Consider the following 20,734-nt stretch of genomic DNA (forward strand, 5'->3'; position numbering starts at 1 on the left):
CAAACTTAGTACACTGGTAGATCTGCAGGAGAAAATGACTCTTATTAATTTTGAGGTCACATGGTCAAAGGTCAAGGGTTAAACTAGACATGGGAATATACTGTCTACTCAGTATCTTGAGAACCCTCTTCTCGACAGACATCAAACTTAGTACACTGATACGTCTTCAGGAGAAGATGACCCCTAATTATTTTGAGGTCACATGAGCAAAGGTCAAGGGTCAACCTGGACATTGGAATGTACTGTCTGCTCAATATCTTCAGAACCCTTTGCTCGACAGACATCAAACTTTAAATAGTACACTGGTGTATATTCAGGAGAAGATGACTCCTGTTGATTTTGAGGTTACATGATCAAAGGTCAAGGGTCAAACTGGACATAGTAATATACTGTCCACTCAATATCTTGATAACCCTTTTACTTGACAGACATCAAACTTAGTACATTGGTACATCTTCAGGAGAGGATGACCCATATTGATTTTGAGGTCAAAAGTCAATAGTTGAACTGGACATAGTAATATATTGTCTCCTATATTTTAAGAATTATTTGCTTGATTGACACGTACCAAACTTGGTACACTGGTACAGCATAAGGAGTAGATGACCCCTATTGAATTTTAGGTCACATGGTCAATTCACTCTTGACATAGGAAGATATTGTCTGCTCAATATTTTGAATTGATGATAATACTATCAATTAAATGAGGTGTGTGTATAACCCTTTTCAATTTTGCACCATGGGGGGCATATGTGTTTTACAAACACCTCTTGTTTTGCATGGATGTTTAAGAGCAGACAATTGATTGACTACTATTCATGTACAGAAAACCAGAATGTTTAATGGTGAATATCTGTGTAGGATTTCCAACATTTAACCACATTTGTTAAATTGTATGAAAATTGTTAAAATGCATATTATAAATACTTGAAGCAGGTAAAAAACACAGTCATTCTTTTTTTCCAGAATGTCATTTGGTAAAGTGGTTGGTACGATGAACAAGCTGGCCAATGCTATGGAGAATGGTGAATATGACTTTGATGGGACTCATGACAAAACGGTGCGTCAAAGGATATTGATACAATTAAAGTTAGAATAGATTGACTTAAAGAAAATCATGCAAAAGCTATACAATAATGGAGTGTAGGATACTTTTGAATGTAACGTAAGTTTCACACATCTTGGAAAATACTGTGCATGCTTGTAGAAATGTGTTATTGATATTCTACAAGAAAAGAGCAAGGTTAGCTCTGTTAGTTTAGATAAACTCTAATTATGGTCTTACTTCACTTTGACTGTAAAATACCAAAAGAAAAATGTTTATTTTCATAATTCTACAGTAAGCGAAATTCTTTAATTACCGTGTTACATCAACACGATTTATGTTGCTGCAAAGTAGGATTTAACTAAATTCTTGTAGAAATGCTTTCAGCTGTGTTAGTGAAATGCTCGCTTTATGATGTTCCATTGCTGTGTTAGTGAAATGTTTGCTTTATGATGTTCCATTGCTGTGTTAGTGAAATGCTATGTGATGTTCCATTGCTGTGTTAGTGAAATGTTCGCTTTATGATGTTACATTGCTGTGTTAGTGAAATGTTCACTTTATGATGTTCCATTGCTGTGTTAGTGGAATGCTATATGATGTTCTATTGCTGTGTTAGTGAAATGTTCACTTTATGATATTCTATTGCTGTGCTAGTGAAATGTTCACTTTATGATGTTCCATTGCTGTGTTAGTGAAATGTTTGCTTTATGATGTTCCATTGCTGTGTTAGTGAAATGCTATATGATGTTCTATTGCTATGTTAGTGAAATGTTCACTTTATGATGTTCCATTGCTGTGTTAGTGAAATGCTATATGATGTTCTATTGCTGTGCTAGCGAAATGTTCGCTTTATGAAGTTCCATTGCTGTGTTAGTGAAATGTTCGCTTTATACTGTTCCATTGCTGTGTTAGTGAAATGCTCGCTTTATATTGTTCAATTGCTGTGTTAGTGAAATGTTCACTTTATGATGTTCCATTGCTGTGTTAGTGAAATGTTCACTTTATGATGTTCCATTGCTGTGTTAGTGAAATGCTTTATGATGTTCCATTGCTGTGTTAGTGAAATGCTATATGATGTTCTATTGCTGTGTTAGTGAAATGTTCGCTTTATGATGTTCCATTGCTGTGTTAGTGAAATGCTATATGATGTTCCATTGCTGTGTTAGTGAAATGCTATATGATGTTCCATTGCTGTGTTAATGAAATGTTCACTTTATGATGTTCCATTGCTTTGTTAGTGAAATGCTTGCTTTATGATGTTCCATTGCTGTTTTGTAGCCTGTTTCCCCAGTAGTACTCAGAGCCAAAACTGTGAAGGCACAAATTTCGGAGATGGACCTCATGAAACATAAGATGGAGGCCAAAGAAGAAAGTGTGAAAGACCTTAAACTGCAGGTCATGAAGAAGGTGAGTTTTACAGAATATTTACAGAAGTCACTGGCTCAAGACAAGTTGCGTTTATAGAGGGTGGGTTTATAGAGCATTTACAGTCTGAGGATAAGTTTACAACAAAGGACCTCAGACTAACTGTTTCTAACACAGGACCTCAGACTAATTGTTATAACACAGACCCTCAGACTAACTGTTATAGTACAGGACCTCACACTAACTGTTATAACACAGGACCTCACACTAACTGTTATAACACAGGACCTCACACTAACTGTTATAACACAGGACCTCAGACTATATGCTTATAATACAGGACCCCAGACTAACTGTTTATAACATAGGACCTCAGACTAACTGTTTATAACACAGGACCTCAGACTAACTGTTATAACGCAGACCCTCAGACTAACTGTTATAGTACAGGACCTCAGACTATATGCTTATAATACAGGACCCCAGACTAACTGTTTATAACATAGGACCTCAGACTAACTGTTATAACACAGGACCTCACACTAACTGTTATAACACAGGACCTCACACTGTTATAACACAGGACCTCAGACTAACTGTTATAACACAGGACCTCACACTAACTGTTATAACACAGACCCTCAGACTAACTGTTTATAACACAGGACCTCAGACTAACTGTTATAACGCAGACCCTCAGACTAACTGTTATAGTACAGGACCTCAGACTAACTGTTTATAATACAGGACCTCAGACTATATGCTCATAATACAGGACCTCATACTAACTGTTATAACAAAAGACCTCAAACGATGACTGTTGTAACACAGGAGCTCAGACTATAACAACACATCATGAGGAGGGTGAGTTACAACACCCCTTGTGTTCTCACTACTAGGGTGCCCTTTGTATTCAACCTTTACTTTCATTATGTCGTAGTTTCTTTGTGATATATACAACATAACTGGTGGTAACAATGCTTGTTAACCATTGTCTTCCTGTTTGTGGCTGTATTCTGAAGTAACTATGGTAACCATTGTCTTCCTGTTTGTGGCTGTATTCTGAAGTAACTATGGTAACCATTGTCTTTCTGTTTGTGGCTGTATTCTGAAGTAACTATGGTAACCATTGTCTTCCTGTTTGTGGCTGTATTCTGAAGTAACTATGGTAACCATTGTCTTCCTGTTTGTGGCTGTATTCTGAAGTAACTATGGTAACCATTGTCTTCCTGTTTGTGGCTGTATTCTGAAGTAACTATGGTAACCATTGTCTTCCTGTTTGTGGCTGTATTCTGAAGTAACTATGGTAACCATTGTCTTCCTGTTTGTGGCTGTATTCTGAAGTAACTATGGTAACCATTGTCTTCCTGTTTGTGGCTGTATTCTGAAGTAACTATAGTGACCATTGTCTTCCTGTTTGTGGCTGTAATCTGAAGTAACTATGGTGACTATTGTCTTCCTGTTTTTCAGCAAGAAGAGGTCAGTGAAATGCAGGTCAGGATTGGACTCTTGGAGAAAAAACTGGAAAACGCAACAAAAGATGGTGACAGTAAACTCGACAAAGTACAGAGGAAACATGATGAGCTTCTGGCTCAGCTCAGAAAGAAAGAAAAGTGAGTTTACTGAATCATGTCTGGCTCAGCTCAGAAAGAAAGAAAAGTGAGTTTATTGAATCATGTCTGTCTCAGCTCAGAAAGAAAGAAAAGTGAGTTTATTGAATCATGTCTGTCTCAGCTCAGAAAGAAAGAAAAGTGAGTTTACTGAATCATGTCTGTCTCAGCTCAGAAAGAAAGAAAAGTGAGTTTACTGAATCATGTCTGTCTCAGCTCAGAAAGAAAGAAAAGTGAGTTTATTGAATCATGTCTATCTCAGCTCAGAAAGAAAGAAAAGTGAATTTATTGAATCATGTCTGTCTCAGCTCAGAAAGAAAGAAAAGTGAGTTTATTGAATCATGTCTGTCTCAGCTCAGAAAGAAAGAAAAGTGAGTTTACTGAATCATGTCTGTCTCAGCTCAGAAAGAAAGAAAAGTGAGTTTACTGAATCATGTCTGTCTCAGCTCAGAAAGAAAGAAAAGTGAGTTTATTGAATCATGTCTGTCTCAGCTCAGAAAGAAAAAAAAGTGAGTTTACTGAATCATGATGAGTTTTTGGCTCAGTTCAGAAATTTACAGAATTTTTTGTGCAGATCTTAATCTAATTTCATTTACTAGCAAATTACCATTAGTAGCAATTGAGTAGCTCAAAAGAATGATACAAAGTTATTCTGTTCTGGTATACATGTAAATGAATATTGCATTTACAATGCCTATGAATACCCTCACCATTCAAAAGTATGTTTTAGATTGTCCCTGCTAAAGCTTGTCACAACTAAACAGGTACTAATCAAAGAAATGTTAATCTTTTAACACCACCCCCAAACCTTAGGCAAACAGAGAATAAAAAAATATAGCGCAATCCACATAAAAAAAAATATATAATGATGCACGAAGATTTCATTTATAACGCTAAATGATGGCACTAAAATCACGTGCGCATCAAGGGATTTTAAAATATTCACTGAGGTAAATGCCGTGCACAAATCGGCCGATAGATTGGTGTGGTAGCAGGTCGTTCCGTCCCACAGTCAGTCCGTCCCTAGTCGATCCGTCCCTAGACGGTCCGTCCCATGGTCGATTCGGCCCATTTTGCTCAGTCGATCCGACCCCTCCAATTTTTTTTATCAAAGATATAATAAATGAATAATTACTTAAGACAAAGGGACGTTTTTGCATATATATTGCAGTTAGTTATCAAAATTAGATAACTGGCGATGGTGTTTAGTAGATTTATAGCGCAGACTGCCCAGTAGGGCCCCTGCTATTAGATAACTGCTGAAGTTAGACGTGTAAATAAAATTGTTTATTCAGGATTTATAATTTTTGTTTGAAGTGCGATGGTTATGAAAATGTGTGCTCATTAACTATTGTAGAAACATTGTTATTTAAATATGTATAGGAATCAATGTAAATGTGTGTCCCCTATCCACTGACCTGAGTGCAAACAGTTTTATAACTGCATTGTTGTGCAATCTTTGAAAAAGCTGTCAAATATCAAAACAGCATATTATTGTCATCCTACCTAATGACAGAAGATATCAGCGGAACACACACCATAAAGATAAAATACGCAAATGAATTAAACCAATTCAGTACTGTAAATAGCTTGGAAAAAAGTAATTATCTTTTCTGGGCCGGATCGACTAGGGGACGTATTAACTAGGGGACGGATAGTCTAGGGACGGATCGGTAATGGGACGAATCGACTAAGGGACGGATTGATAATGGGACGGAACGTCTAGAAAGCATTGGTGTATGTATGGACAAGATTTACGAACACCCAAGCTGCATGTCCAAACAACGAACAATTTTTTTAATTGAACACCTTTAGTCACCTATGTCCAAGCAGTTACCCAAGCGGTAGTAACATTGCTACGATAAATTTTGTCTTTCTTGTTTGGTACCAAAGCTGTCCGTGAATAGAGTTTTAATAGCGAAGGTAATCACACTATGCTGAACACGCAGGTGGTTGAGAAATTATTTCTTTGATTATCAAAATATGAAAAATGAAGTAAATTTCATAGAGTACAATTTCTAAATAAACATTATTTAATTGTTTATCACTGACTTCTATACGGGGTATTCACCTGTATTGATGTCGCTAGATCTATCGAAGCGTTATCAGTCAAGCGTCTCTAATCCCCAAACAGACCAGGAAATTTACGTGGTGACTGCCTCAGGCAGTAAAGGTGTGAATGGCTTATTATTTTGAGAATCACTATTGAATAATTAGTGGTTTATTACGTTTTTGTCGGAATATTTACAACGTAATACTGAGTCCCGGCATTTTAGGACAACGTAATAACGAGGTCTATTTTATATAGGTTTGTTAAGAAATGGTTTTGTGCTTTGAAATTCCAACGTAATATGCGGACTAACGTAATAAAGGGGGAACGTAATAACGGGATACCACTGTATATACTGTGTAAGAAGTTGCATGATTGCTAAACACTTTGTGGATTACTGTTTGAAAGCAACAGCTTTATGTTTTAAGGAAAACAGATATTGAATAAATTAATTGATAATAAGAAGAAATGAATTAATTATTATGTATTAGCCTATTTTTCTCTGTGTGCACACATTTTTTTTCTAATCAAACAGGGAGTTTGAGGAGACAATGGATGCTCTTCAACAGGACATAGACACGCTGGAACAGGAGAAGATTGAACTGAAAGAGAGGCTGAAAATACTCTCCAAGAAAACGCTCATAGAAGGAATCACCCGACAGGCCACTCAGCCAGGTCAGTCATCACTGTCTATTAGTCGTAAATCTCGGCAAGTCTGTACAGATTTCTGTGAATTAGCTTGAAATTCATCAAGGTACTGTAAGGGATTTTAGGGATTCATTATACCATATGATGGGGAATTTTTAGCGAGACACAAATTCAGCAATTTGCCCATAAAAACGGGTATATACATATTTAGCGAAAGCTACATGTAATTTTAGCAACTCTTTATAAATCCAAGAAAGATCACTATTACCTATGATACAGTATAGATTGTTAGTGATATTCAATTTTAGCAATTTCAACACCCTCGTTAATAATGCGAAAATTAAATTCTCATTAAAAATTCCTCTTATACGGTACTAGATAACAGTTTTTCCTTCAAATTACATATTAGTACAGTAGTTCTCTGAAGTCAAGTGATTTGAGATTAATTTTATCAGCATTCTTTAGGCTTGATTTGGTTGAAAAACTTTTTGTATGTAATGAATAGCAATACTCCTGTTAGATACTTCCTACTGTTAATGATGAATTCTAAATACTAATTCCTTTGATGTTTAAACAGACAAAAAGGTGATAGAAACTATGGTGAATGAATTTTTGTTTTCCTCATGGCTTATCTCTTACCTTGTTACAGCGAACACCTGCTTATCAGGAAATACTGCACCCTGATAATTAAATGTGCTGATCAATATGCATTGCCAATTTACAGAACAAAAATACTACAGGAAAAGTTTAATTTCCATGATGCCATTAATGTAGAATTCATATCATACATGTATGTGAGAAATTTACAAAAAAAAAAAAGCTTCTTGATTTTATTTTTCATTTATTATAGATTTTAGTTCTTCACAGGGTAGTGCTCACAATTTTATTTGTGCAAATTGTGGGTAAACAGCAATGTTTACTTAGGAAACATTACCCTTTGTTTAGGAAACATTAGACTTTGTCATATTCTAGTAACGGATCCTAAACTACATACCATGTTAATCAGAGTCACTATCTTTGGGATTCAATGTTTGAATTTCAGTAGATATGTTCTTTTGAGACAAACTAGCATGGAAATGTCTTGGTTCATCAGAAAAGGACTGTCCACTTTCCCTAACAAATCCTGATAAAATGACACTTTTTTATACATGTATAGCTTCAGATTTCCGAAGCTGAGTTTGCACATAGTTACAAGCACTGCATTGTTAAATTGCTATACACAGCATTATATTGGCCATAGTTATATTCCTGTCACTTTGTCGATGAGCTTGTTTGGAAGTGAATATTCGACAGCTTTGATTTCACTAAAGGCAATTTCTTTTTCTTAAAACAAAATCCATTTTTTGGTATTCGCTGTTATTTCCTTCTTCATACATATATATCTTTCAGTAGTTTTCTCTTAAAGGTCAATGATTTCATGTGCAGTGTTAATTTCACGTTTTTCTCCTTGCATTAAAACAGTTCAGATAAACCTGTTTAATATAGTAGAAATAAAGCTGTATAATTTAGTATAACCACTAACTCATCAATATCAGTACATAGTACTGGTAAACTGTACTAGTGAATTCTATTTAAGAAATGAATATATAATTCTTTTCTTGATGGCTGTATCGTAGGGAAAATTGGATAAAATCAAACAAATTTTTCAGCCAATTAAACCTAATTTCATCTAGACAATAAATATTAAATGATTAGTCTATCAATCCATATTATAACTACACAGTATAGGTATAGAGTATTAGTATAGAGTTTTAAGACATTGTGTTAGTACGCTGTGCTTATACACGGTATTAGTCCTCGGTATATCCAGGTATTTATTGTCCATGTCCTGCTTTTCACTCTGTAGCTTCTTCCCCGGGGTCACCTGTCCATTCAGGGGGAGGATTCCCTCTTCAGGAGTCCCCCTTCCTCATACAACAGGTAAGAATAGATACCTTCCTCAGGTAAGAATGGATACCTTCCTCAGGTAAGAATAGATACCTTCCTCAGGTAAGAATAGATACCTTCCTCAGGTAAGAATGGATACCTTCCTCAGGTAAGAATAGATACCTTCCTCAGGTAAGAATAGATACCTTCCTCAGGTAAGAATAGATACCTTCCTCAGGTAAGAATGGATACCTTCCCCAGGTAAGAATAGAAAAGGAGTTGAGGTATCAGAGTCACAACAGCTATTTCTCCATATTCTGAGCAGTGCACTTTATTCATTTCAACAGTCACAATCATCATATTAGATTTATATCAAAAAGCATTTTTTGTTGATTAATTTTAGTTTTTCAGTTTTTGAATGATATTGATTGATGTACTGTTTTCTCAGTCACGTACATGTAATTATGGAGAAAAAAACTTTTTGGTAACTTTATTATTTTTAAATGTGATTTGCTTGTTGAATGTCTTTTAGAAAATTTTTACAAAAAAACAATTTAATGTTTATGCTTGCATAAACAAAGTTTGTGTCAGCACACAGCCCCGGAACTTACAATTCCACCGTCCTGGTTTTACATAAATTCTGTCTCCTGATTGGTCAATATAAATAGTCGTCTATTGCAAACTGTCTCCTGTTGTTTGTTGACACAAACAATATTATAACTTTTAATAATTATTGTATTTGTCAAGCATGCTGGTCAAGATTTTGAAATAGAATTATTTTAATCTCCACAGATGACATCCCTAAGAGAGGCGTTGAAGTCTGTCAAAGATGAAAACATCAGACTGAAGTCAGACAAAATAAAGGTGAGAGGTTATGAACTTGGCCTAAAGGTGAGAAATTATGAACTTTGCCTAAAGGTGAGATGTTATGAAGAAATCTTGATAAAACTGAGGAGCTATGAACAGATCTTGATGAAGGTGAGTAGCTATGAACAGATCTTGATGAAGGTGAGTAGCTGTGAACAGATCTTGATGAAGGTGAGTAGCTATGAACAGATCTTGCTGAAGGTGAGTAGCTGTGAACAGATCTTGATGAAGGTGAGTAGCTGTGAACAGATCTTGATGAAGGTGAGTAGCTATGAACAGATCTTGATGAAGGTGAGTAGCTATGAACAGATCTTGATAAAAGTGAGAGGCCATGAACAGGTATTCTACAAACTTAAGGTGAATGGCTTTGAGTGGATCTTTATAAAAGATGAGAGGCTATGAATAGATTTTTATTAGGGCAAGAAGGTATGAAAGAATTTTATAAAGGTTATAGGTTATTTTTAAAAATTGAAATCGGATGAAAGTAAGTTTTTCTTTTTTTCTTTTCTAAGTATTTTAACATGGGAATGACTTACATCCTACCTAGCTCTTTTGTATTAAAAAAGATTACACCTATATGTACCATGTACATGTATGATAATCTTCCTCTGAGATGAACATATCTTTATTTTCCAGGAACAGATGGCCAAGCTTCCTCCTCTCAGAGTTCCCAAAAAATCTGTAGTACTTTCTGCCAAGTCTGGGGCTGTAACGTCTGAGGATTTACCCGAGGGAAGCCCAGGAAAAGATGACCTGACCAATCTCCGCAAAGACACGGCCAAATTACTGGCGGTAGTAGAACTTTTTATTGACTACTGATTTGACATGTACAGATGATTTCTTTTAAAGTTTGTGTTTGTGAACTGATTATCGACGAGACATGTACAGATACATGTATTGTAGATTCCGTTTTTACACGAGTACTTAACCCTTACTACGCTATTCGCGGCTTAAGTCGCGCTGGCTTTCCTGTCCACTGCTGTTGATTGCGGCATATGTCGTTTTCATATAGACGTTTAGAAAGCATTGCATTGCAATCGCTAATCATTCGGAACAACTCGGCAGTTATCCTTAACCTATAGTTATATGAATCAGGTTGGTCTTGCACATGAAATCATGAAAACTTTTATAAGAATATTAAGCAGAAAATTAACTTGGATGAAGTGACAAAAAAGCATGACACAAACATGGCAGAAAGTGAAAATGAATCTGACATTGATGATGATTTAATGCAATTATTACAAGATTTCGGTGACGAAAGCGACTTTGAAGGGTTCAGGCCTGAAGATATATTAGATAATATTAAAGTCCTACCAGAAATAGACTTTGATCATTCAGTGAAGGATATAAATGTTCGCGAAGTTGAAGAGTTTGGCTGGACTCGTTACGATTCAATGCCGTTTTGTGCTCCATTTACAGGGTCACCCCAGGGTTAAACATACCAACAACAGAGAATCCTAAACCCTGTGATTTTTTTAACATGCTATTTAAAAATGAGATGTGGAGTCTGATTGTTAACCAAACAAATTTATATGCTACAAATCGTATAGAAAAAGAACAGTTGAAAGAAAAATCACGACTAAAAAATGGCGGCCAGTTTCCGTTGATGAGATGAAGGTTTTCTTTTCTCTTGTTATTTACTATGGGGTTAACTTGAAAAGGAGATGTAGATGCATACTGGGTAACTGATGAAATTATATCCACTACTATTTTTAGCAAAATGATGGCTTTTTAGCAAAAATTGTCAAGTTGAAAACGTTAGCCAATCTTTGAATTCCATGGACTCACCGGATCTAAGAAATTTTTACCTGTAATTACCTGAATGCAACTAATTACCTGAATAAAACTTGTTACCCATTACCTTTTGTCCTTTGTGATGAAGATGTGTAGTATACGTAAACATGATAAAAGCATACAAATCAGAAACACAGCAGAAAAAGCAAACACTTTTTCTTTGTAAAATTCTTTTATTTTCTTAACCTGGTGTACCTATATTTACCTGCTGCAAAGGTATAAAATGGCATATCTTTTTTTTACCATTTATATTTTGCCATTAATACTATCTATAAAAGGTATCTGATCCCACCTCTGGTGTGTCCAGAGGTCTGTGTTTGCCCAACTATCTATTTTGTATTGATTGTAGGAGTTACGAGATTGATCACTGTTCGTTATCTTCACCTTTCATCAATGAGGCAATATTTTTTTAATAAAACAAGTTTCAAACATGATGTGACATATTTTTATATTTTATCTGTGTTTTACCTGTAAACACAGGTGTAAGATTTTAAATTATCAAAGTTTTAAGTAAATATTTAGAAAGATGGTAATCTGTAGAACAATTTTCATATTCTGTATCTTGAAAAATGAAAAAGTTATTACAGTTTAAAAATGAGTCATCAATTTTGTCTTCTGAAACAAAAAGAATTCAGCAGCAGCAGCCATTATAACAATTTTGTATGTAGATATAGCGTAGTAAGGGTTAATATGACAAAATGAATTCACGTATGTGTCAAATTGCTTAAACATGAATTTGTGTGTCATCTGTTAATCAAGAGTTTTTGCATGCATTTTAGCAACAGAAAATTAAAAGTGAGTAATGTTATTTCATGAGTGATGCCTCTCATGAAAATAATGAATTCCTCGCGTGTATTTAGGAATCTACAGATAATTTATTCATTGTAGGTGTGTCTGTGCTCTTTGAGTAGACATGTACAGATAATTTATTCATTGTAGGTGTGTCTGTGCTCTTTGAGTAGACATGTACAGATAATTTATTCATTGTAGGTGTGTCTGTGCTCTTTGAGTAGACATGTACAGATAATTTATTCATTGTAGGTGTGTCTGTGCTCTTTGAGTAGACATGTACAGATAATTTATTCATTGCAGGTGTGTCTGCTTGTCGAATAGACGCATACAGAATAGTTTTTTTTGTAGGAGGTGAACACGATGTGTGCATGCCCCAGAGTGATTGACATCACCAAAAGAAAACCAGGTAAGTGTTCATATCACCAATCTGTGTTCTCCGTGTAATCAGGTAACTCAGATAAGTGTTCATATCACCAATCTGTGTTCTCCGTGTAATCAGGTAACTCAGTTAAGTGTTCATATCACCAATCTGTTTTCTCCGTGTAATCAGGTAACTCGGATAAGGTGTTCATATCACCAATCTGTGTTCTCCGTGTAATCAGGTAACTCAGTTAAGTGTTCATATCACCAATCTGTGTTCTCCGTGTAATCAGGTAACTCAGTTAAGTGTTCATATCACCAATCTGTGTTCTCCGTGTAATCAGGTAACTCAGTTAAGTGTTCATATCACCAATCTGTGTTCTCCGTGTAACTCAGGTAACTCAGTTAAGTGTTCATATCACCAATCTGTGTTCTCCGTGTAATCAGGTAACTCAGTTAAGTGTTCATATCACCAATCTGTGTTCTCCATGTAATCAGGTAACTCAGGTAAGTGTTCATATCTAGTTATGTGACTGTTTACTATGACATAACAATGATATCTAGTTATGTGACTGTTTATTGACATCACAATGATATCTAGTTATGTGACTGTTTATTGACATCACAACAATATCGAGTGATGTGACTGTTTATTGACATCACAATGATATCTAGTTATGTGACTGGTTTACTATGACATCACACTGATATAGAATTATGTGACTGTTTATTGACATCACACTGATATCTAGTTATGTGACTGGTTTACTATGACATCACAATGATATCTAGTTATGTGTGACTGTTTACTATGACATCATAATGATATCTAGTTATGTGACTTCATGTTTACTATGAAATCACAAAGATATCTAGTTATGTGACTGTTTACTATGACATCACAATGATATCTAGTTATGTAATTGTTTAATGACATCACAATGATATCTAGTTATGTAATTGTTTATTGACATCACAATGATATCTAGTTATGTGACTGTTTACTATGACATCACACTGATATCTAGTTATGTGACTGTTTACTATGACATCACAATGATATCTAGTTATGTGTGACTGTTTAATGACATCACAATGATCTCTAGTTATGTGACTGTTTATTGACATCACAATGATATCTAGTTATGTGACTGGTTTACTATGACATCACAATGATATCTAGTTATGTGTGACTGTTTAATGACATCACAATGATATCTAGTGATGCGACTGTTTAATGACATCACAATGATATCTAGTGATGCGACTGTTTAATGACATCACAATGATATCTAGTGATGTGACTGTTTAATGACATCACAATGATATCTAGTTATGTGACTGGTTTACTATGACATCACAATGATATCTAGTTATGTGTGACTGTTTAATGACATCACAATGATATCTAGTGATGCGACTGTTTAATGACATCACAATGATATCTAGTGATGCGACTGTTTAATGACATCACAATGATATCTAGTGATGTGACTGTTTAATGACATCACAATGATATCTAGTTATGTGACTGGTTTACTATGACATCACAATGATATCTAGTTATGTGTGACTGTTTAATGACATCACAATGATATCTAGTGATGCGACTGTTTAATGACATCACAATGATATCTAGTGATGTGACTGTTTAATGACATCACAATGATATCTAGTTATGTGACTGTTTAATGACATCACAATGATATCTAGTTATGTGATTGTTTATTAACATCACAACAATATCGAGTGATGTGACTGTTTATTGACATAACAATGATATCTAGTTATGTTACTGTTTAATGACATCACAATGAAATCTAGTTATGTGACTGTTTATTGACATCACAATGATATCTAGTTATGTGACTGTTTACTATGACATCACACTGATATAGAATTATGTGACTGTTTACTATGACATCACACTGATATCTAGTTATGTGACTGTTTACTATGACATCACAATGATATCTAGTTATGTGACTGTTTACTATGACATCACAATGATATCTAGTTATGTGTGACTGTTTAATGACATCACAATGATATCTAGTTATGTGACTGGTTTACTATGACATCATAATGATATCTAGTTATGTGACTGTTTACTATAACATCACAATGATATCTAGTTATGTGACTGTTTACTATGACATCACACTGATATCTAGTTATGTGACTGTTTACTATGACATCACACTGATATCTAGTTATGTGACTGTTTATTGACATCACAATAATATCTAGTTATGTGACTGGTTTACTATGACATCATAATGATATCTAGTTATGTGACTGTTTACTCAGGGCTCGAAATTAACATATGTCCGTCAGTCTGTGACTGGCTAAAAGTCTGGCGGACTGACTGACATTTGTTTTAGTCAGTCTGATGGGACTGGTTAATTTTCTAAAGCATCATTTTGGAAAATGTACTTAATATGAAATTTCATACACATTTGGCATGCTTCGATCTGTTTAATCAACCTGACGAATCTGATTCGTAAATATAAATTCCACATTTAAGTGTTACAATATTGTCTAAGGCATAATGAGTTAAATTTCAGTTTAATGATATCAACAAAATATATTTGATTATTTCTGGAAAACTCTGTTGGACTGGTAATTTTTTCTGCGGACTGGTTAAAATCATACCCCATCAGTCCGGCTGGACTGGTGAATAAAAAGTTAGCTTCAAGCCCTGTTTACTATAACATCACAATGATATCTAATTATGTGACTGTTTACTATGACATCACAATGATATCTAGTTATGTGACTGTTTACTATTAATTTCCACAGGACATGAGCCTCTGACAGAGAGCAGTAACCCAGCACGAGAGTTGGTGGCCAGAACTGCCCGACTGACCTTGATGGAGAGGAAAACCCAACAGGTCAGTATTCATGTAGAATTGATTGGGATCATCATCTTCATCCCATGATGAGTCTTGTGTCTGAAATATGGTGAATCCAAGTAAAAAAACCCCAAAGGAAATCACCAAAGGCTTGTGAACCTTTCATGTACAGACCTGATTCCTGTATACCCCCTGCCTTTCCACATTTTGTAGCACAAGTATAGTTAAAATGTAATGAGTCATTTGTATTGAAACAATTTTATTTCATATTCCCTTGTCACTAACATTCACAGTAAGATTGAATTCCATGGAAAAATGTGGACCAGAATAATATGAGTGAATTAATCTCAATTAGAATTAATGTGGCAAGTTATCTATTTTTATTATGCCCCCGAGATCAAAGATCAGGGGGCATATTGTTTTTGTCCTGTCTGTCATTCTGTTTGAAACTTTAACCTTGCTAATGACTTTTGAACAGTAAGTGCTAGAGCTTTGATATTTCACATGAGTATTCCTTGTGACAAGACCTTGACGTGGGTACCAACATTTCTTACCCTGTGACCTTGACCTTGGAGTTTGACCTACCTTTTGAAAACTTTAACCTTGCTAATAACTTTTGAACAGTAAGTGCTAGAGCTTTATTTCACACGAGAATTTCTTGTGACAATACCTTTCCATGGGAACAAAAATGTTTCACCCTGTGACCTTGACCTTGGAGTTTGACCTACTTTTAAAAAATTTGACACTCGTCATAACTTCTAAATGATAAATTCATATTAGAGCTTTCATATTGCACATGAGCTTTCTACTGGTACCAAGATATTTGTCCTTGTGACAATGGCCATCTTTAGAATTGGCCATTATCGGGGGCATTTGTGTTTCACAAACAGATCTTGTTATTTCTAGTACCCTCTTAATATGATGTTTTATTTTCCTGGAATTTCAACACAATAAGCAGATCAATATAATCAACAATTATTATTATCATATATGCTCTTAGTTTTCATACAGAAACTTATCTTTCATAACCTTGTGTTCTTTTAACAGCTTCAAGTCCAAATCACCAACCTGCTAGCGGCCAACAGGACCGGGGGTCAGGTCAGAACTGACCTGTCCACTTTTCCAACACCCGAGTTTGCCAGGGTCAGTCTTTAATCATTCTAATTGTTATCAGGGCTTTAACTGTGTAACTGTTATTCTTTAATTCAGGCCTGGAAATCTGAGATTTTACTCAAAATTTGACTGATTAATTAAACGAAAACTCGAACTTAAGTTTGAGATTTTTTTTTAGAAATCCAAGCCAGTTTGTTAATAAAAAACTATGCACTATGCCTTGAACCTCGAATGAATGAACCAATTAAAATTGATTTTAATTATGCATTAAAGTTGTAGACATAAAGATTCCACACAAAAGTTGCAAAAAATGAAAAATTCAAAAATACTTCTACAGTTAATTCTCAAATTATCGCTACTCAGTTCATCGCCATTTTTGTTATAACGCCGCATTTTTCTAAGAACGTTTTTCCTTTTACTTAAAATTCTCTTTAAAACGCCAAATTCGCTATCGCCATTTGCCACAGTATTTTTAGTACAAAAGTCTATATCAAAGTGTTAATTATCTCGATAAACCGCCATGGGTGCACGTGATCAGTGATGCGGGAAATTGGTCATTATCGATCTCCGACGTACACCTGGACAGAAGGTACTCAGTATTAAATAAACAAGATAATTACTTAATATGAACCGTAGTCTTGTTGTTTTACTTCATCAAAAAATATTTCATTTTAGCTATGGCTTCGCTACAAAAGAGGTTTTTGTTGAATTTCTAAGAAAACAAGCAATTTAAATTATTACATACATGTACCACAGAAACCATCTGAAATGTACACAACAGGAAATCTCCAATTATTCTACTGTTTTATGGGAAAAGTTCATGAAAAGGAGGACAATGGGTGATATTTTGGCTGCAATACTCGTTGATCTTTGTCCAGTTAATGACGGCTCACCTACCAGGAAACAGCCGTGCGTTGCGCTAAATACCAACACTGGACATGGTTTATAAATAACTTGAAACATACTGTATATATGTGTCTTGTATGTGTATTGTTTTGAAATGAAGCCTTATTATACCCCCCGAACGAAGTTCTGGGGGGTATATAGGAATCACTCTGTCTATCCGTCCGTCCGTCCGTCTGTCTGTCTGTGCAGATTTGTGTCCGGGCCATAACTTCTGTGTTCTTTGACTTAGGCATACCATATATTGCACACAGGTGGATCACCATGAGACGATGTGTCATGTAGCTTCATGACCTCCATATGACCTTGACCTCAAGGTAAAAATTAAAGGTTTTTACAAAGGATTTTTGTCGGGGCCATGACTTCTTTGTTCTTTGACATAGGCATATCATATTTGACACATGAGTGTATCACCATGAGACGATGTGGCGAGTACCTTCATGACCTCGATATGTTCTTGAACTTTGACCTCAAGGTCAAAATTGATTATAGGGTTTTGACATAGTCATACCATAAGACATGGGTGTATCACCATGAGACTATGTGTCATGTACATTCATGACCTCTTTATGACCTTGACCTTTGATCTCAAGGTCAAAATTATAGGTTTATGCCATGGATTTGTTTTCGGACTATATCTTCCATTTTCTTCTACAAATGCATACCATATTTTTACGCTCAGGAAAGAGGTAATTTATACCTATTAACAACACCCTTTGGGAGATTGGGGTAAACGGGGGGTATTCTTAGTGAGCATTGCTCACAGTACATCTTGTTATTGATAAAACTATTTTAATCATGCTATAAAATTTGGAAAAATAATTACGAGATATTTTTTGTAAGTTTGTACGTAAAGGAAAGATAACTTAACTCTTATATATATATATATATATATATATATATATACAAGAAAAGTAAGTAAACTCTTTCTCCCCAAGATGGTGGAAATTGAATTCATCGCCAAATTTGTTATAACGCCATAAATTCAAAAGAACAAAAGGTGGCGGTTTATCGAGAGTTGACTGTACTTATTTTTGTATTGGTACATATTATAGTATATATACATGTAGTATTATTTTTGTATTGGTACATATTATAGTATATATACATGTAGTATTATTTTTGTATTGGTACATATTATAGTATATATACATGTAGTATAGAGTTGACTGTACTTAGTTTTGTATTGGTACATATTATAGTATATATACATGTAGTATTATTTTTGTATTGGTACATATTATAGTATATATACATGTAGTATAGAGTTGACTGTACTTATTTTTGTATTGGTACATATTATAGTATATATACATGTAGTATAGAGTTGACTGTACTTATTTTTGTATTGGTACATATTATAGTATATATACATGTAGTATAGAGTTGACTGTACTTAGTTTTGTATTGGTACATATTATAGTATATATACATGTAGTATAGAGTTGACTGTACTTAGTTTTGTATTGGTACATATTATAGTATATATACATGTAGTATTATTTTTGTATTGGTACATATTATAGTATATATACATGTAGTATTATAAGACTTTTATATACTTGCAACTATGATAAAGGCTCCAAGATACACATGTATAAATACTGTAGATAATCTAGGGAGTTTAATTAAGACGTTTAATTAAGAAGTTATTGATTTTTATGCTATCTTTTTCAGATGCTTCACGAGAAAAGTGCAGAAAGTCAGCTGATCGGGCGCATCTCCATACCGACCAAGTCAGGACAAGGAGAGATAATCCCTCTAAATCTTCAGCCTACCCGATTAAAAGAAATACATCAAGTTTTTGTTCATTAATATTGTGAAGGTGTTACATTATTTACAGTGGATGACGGTGCATTTTCTTTAACAGGAACAGATTCTTCTAGGTGGATTAGTTTTGTGCAATATCTTGTGTCCTACCTTCAGCTGTAACAAATTATGAATGATAAATGTTGTGGTTTTGTGATAATTTATTAGGCATCATAGTCAGTATACCATTTGAGCAATATAATGGAATTAGTTTTTATTATCTTAAATTATTCAAACGATATAATTGAAGCACAGTTCTTTTGCCCCAAATTCCACTAAAAAATTTATAATGTGAAAGATATTTGAGACTGCAGGCTGATTTTGATCACATCACGAAAATGGCCTCAATATTTCCAGAACCTCATAGCCAGAAATAATCAGTTTATAAAAGTTTGATGTTAAACTTTGAAAACTTTGCTTCCTTTTTGTAATTTTGAAGATATGATTTCACGATTTGGAAATTCCATCAGAAATTTTTAAGCACAAAATACAGATTGCTCAAACAGTTATTATTATACACAACTGTCATTAGGCACATATTTAAATAAATATGGAGACAATGTACTTTTAATTTCTTATTCAGTTGAGATTAATTCATAGAGGAAGTGTTCAAATTACTAAAAATTTACTGGTACTGCTAATGAGATTTGAGAGAAGAACAATTAATTTGTATTGTATTACATTGTAAGCTTTGCGTTTACTTAGGATTTACCTGTTCTAAGATTTACCTCTCCTAGTACTTCCTTTAGTGTTTATCCTTTGTGGTTTTGTATTCAAAACAAATTATTTTTATTACAATGTATTGAAGTGTTGTGTTACGAGTTGCAGTTCACAAACTTCTTCAGTATCTGATCAACCCCCCCCCCCCCCCCCCCCCCCCCCCCTGAGCTAACAATGATTGGTGTACAGTAGAACTATGTCAAAGCCCAATACAGAAAATTTGTAGAGATTATCAGGATTATATTCAAAGGGCAGTAACTATCGTGAATCCATTTATAAATTGCAGAGCCTGTGTTCTGTTAAAGATTTCAGATTCTTAGTCTTACCTTCCTGTGCTTGCATGCTATGTTTACTTGCTTCCAAATAAACAGTGGTATATAATGAATTAAATCTGTTATATTGTGTTTTGTTGGGATTTTGAATTGCACAAAAATTATTGACAGAGTGCATCTTGGTCTCAGTTTAGCTACATACAATGTACTTGGGATTGTATCAGCCACAAGTCTCGCTCTGCCATTTTCAAACATCAACTTGCACTTGATATTTGTGTAGCTTGTGACCAGTGTTCACAGCTTAGCATGTTAATTAACTTCGTGTTTCATGGGACCAGTAATAACGTGAAGTTACTGGGAATGATTTTTCTGTCCTTCTGGGAACTTAAGATAAAATCCAGATTTATGTGTCTCTCTGGGAACTCGAGATAAAATCCTGATTTGGGTGTTCTGCTGGGAAATCGAGATAAAATCCAGATTTATCTGTCCTTCTGCACTCAATATTAAATAATGTAATTACTTTAGAAGGTTTCAATAATTGGTTTTGATTTATTCAGAAATTTTAAACGGTGATAAACCAGTCATAATCGGAAAAATCAGATTGGTCGTCCTCAATTCCCTTTTAAAAGTTATAGAGAACATCACTCTTCATCTAAAACATCATC

The 20,734-nt window shown here is 34.6% G+C and overlaps 1 protein-coding gene across 13 annotated transcripts in view; it reads left to right on the forward strand.

Annotated features, from left to right (window-relative positions):
- Positions 1 to 20,182, forward strand: part of LOC125658747 (dynactin subunit 1-like) — a 54,076-nt gene extending 33,894 nt beyond the window's left edge. For all 13 annotated transcript variants that reach the window (XM_056149109.1, XM_056149118.1, XM_056149120.1 and 10 more), the window contains 11 exons: positions 967 to 1,060; positions 2,324 to 2,452; positions 3,881 to 4,023; positions 6,606 to 6,745; positions 8,565 to 8,638; positions 9,377 to 9,448; positions 10,088 to 10,243; positions 12,386 to 12,443; positions 15,200 to 15,291; positions 16,300 to 16,395; positions 18,946 to 20,182. In XM_056149109.1, coding sequence (XP_056005084.1) covers positions 967 to 1,060; positions 2,324 to 2,452; positions 3,881 to 4,023; positions 6,606 to 6,745; positions 8,565 to 8,638; positions 9,377 to 9,448; positions 10,088 to 10,243; positions 12,386 to 12,443; positions 15,200 to 15,291; positions 16,300 to 16,395; positions 18,946 to 19,083 — 1,192 coding nt within the window. In that variant the 3' untranslated portion in view covers positions 19,084 to 20,182. The remainder of the gene's footprint in view (positions 1 to 966; positions 1,061 to 2,323; positions 2,453 to 3,880; positions 4,024 to 6,605; positions 6,746 to 8,564; positions 8,639 to 9,376; positions 9,449 to 10,087; positions 10,244 to 12,385; positions 12,444 to 15,199; positions 15,292 to 16,299; positions 16,396 to 18,945) is intronic.
- Positions 20,183 to 20,734: the final 552 nt, after the last annotated feature.

This window comes from Ostrea edulis, chromosome 9 (genome assembly GCF_947568905.1).
Source record: "Ostrea edulis chromosome 9, xbOstEdul1.1, whole genome shotgun sequence".
Taxonomy (NCBI): domain Eukaryota; kingdom Metazoa; phylum Mollusca; class Bivalvia; order Ostreida; family Ostreidae; genus Ostrea; species Ostrea edulis.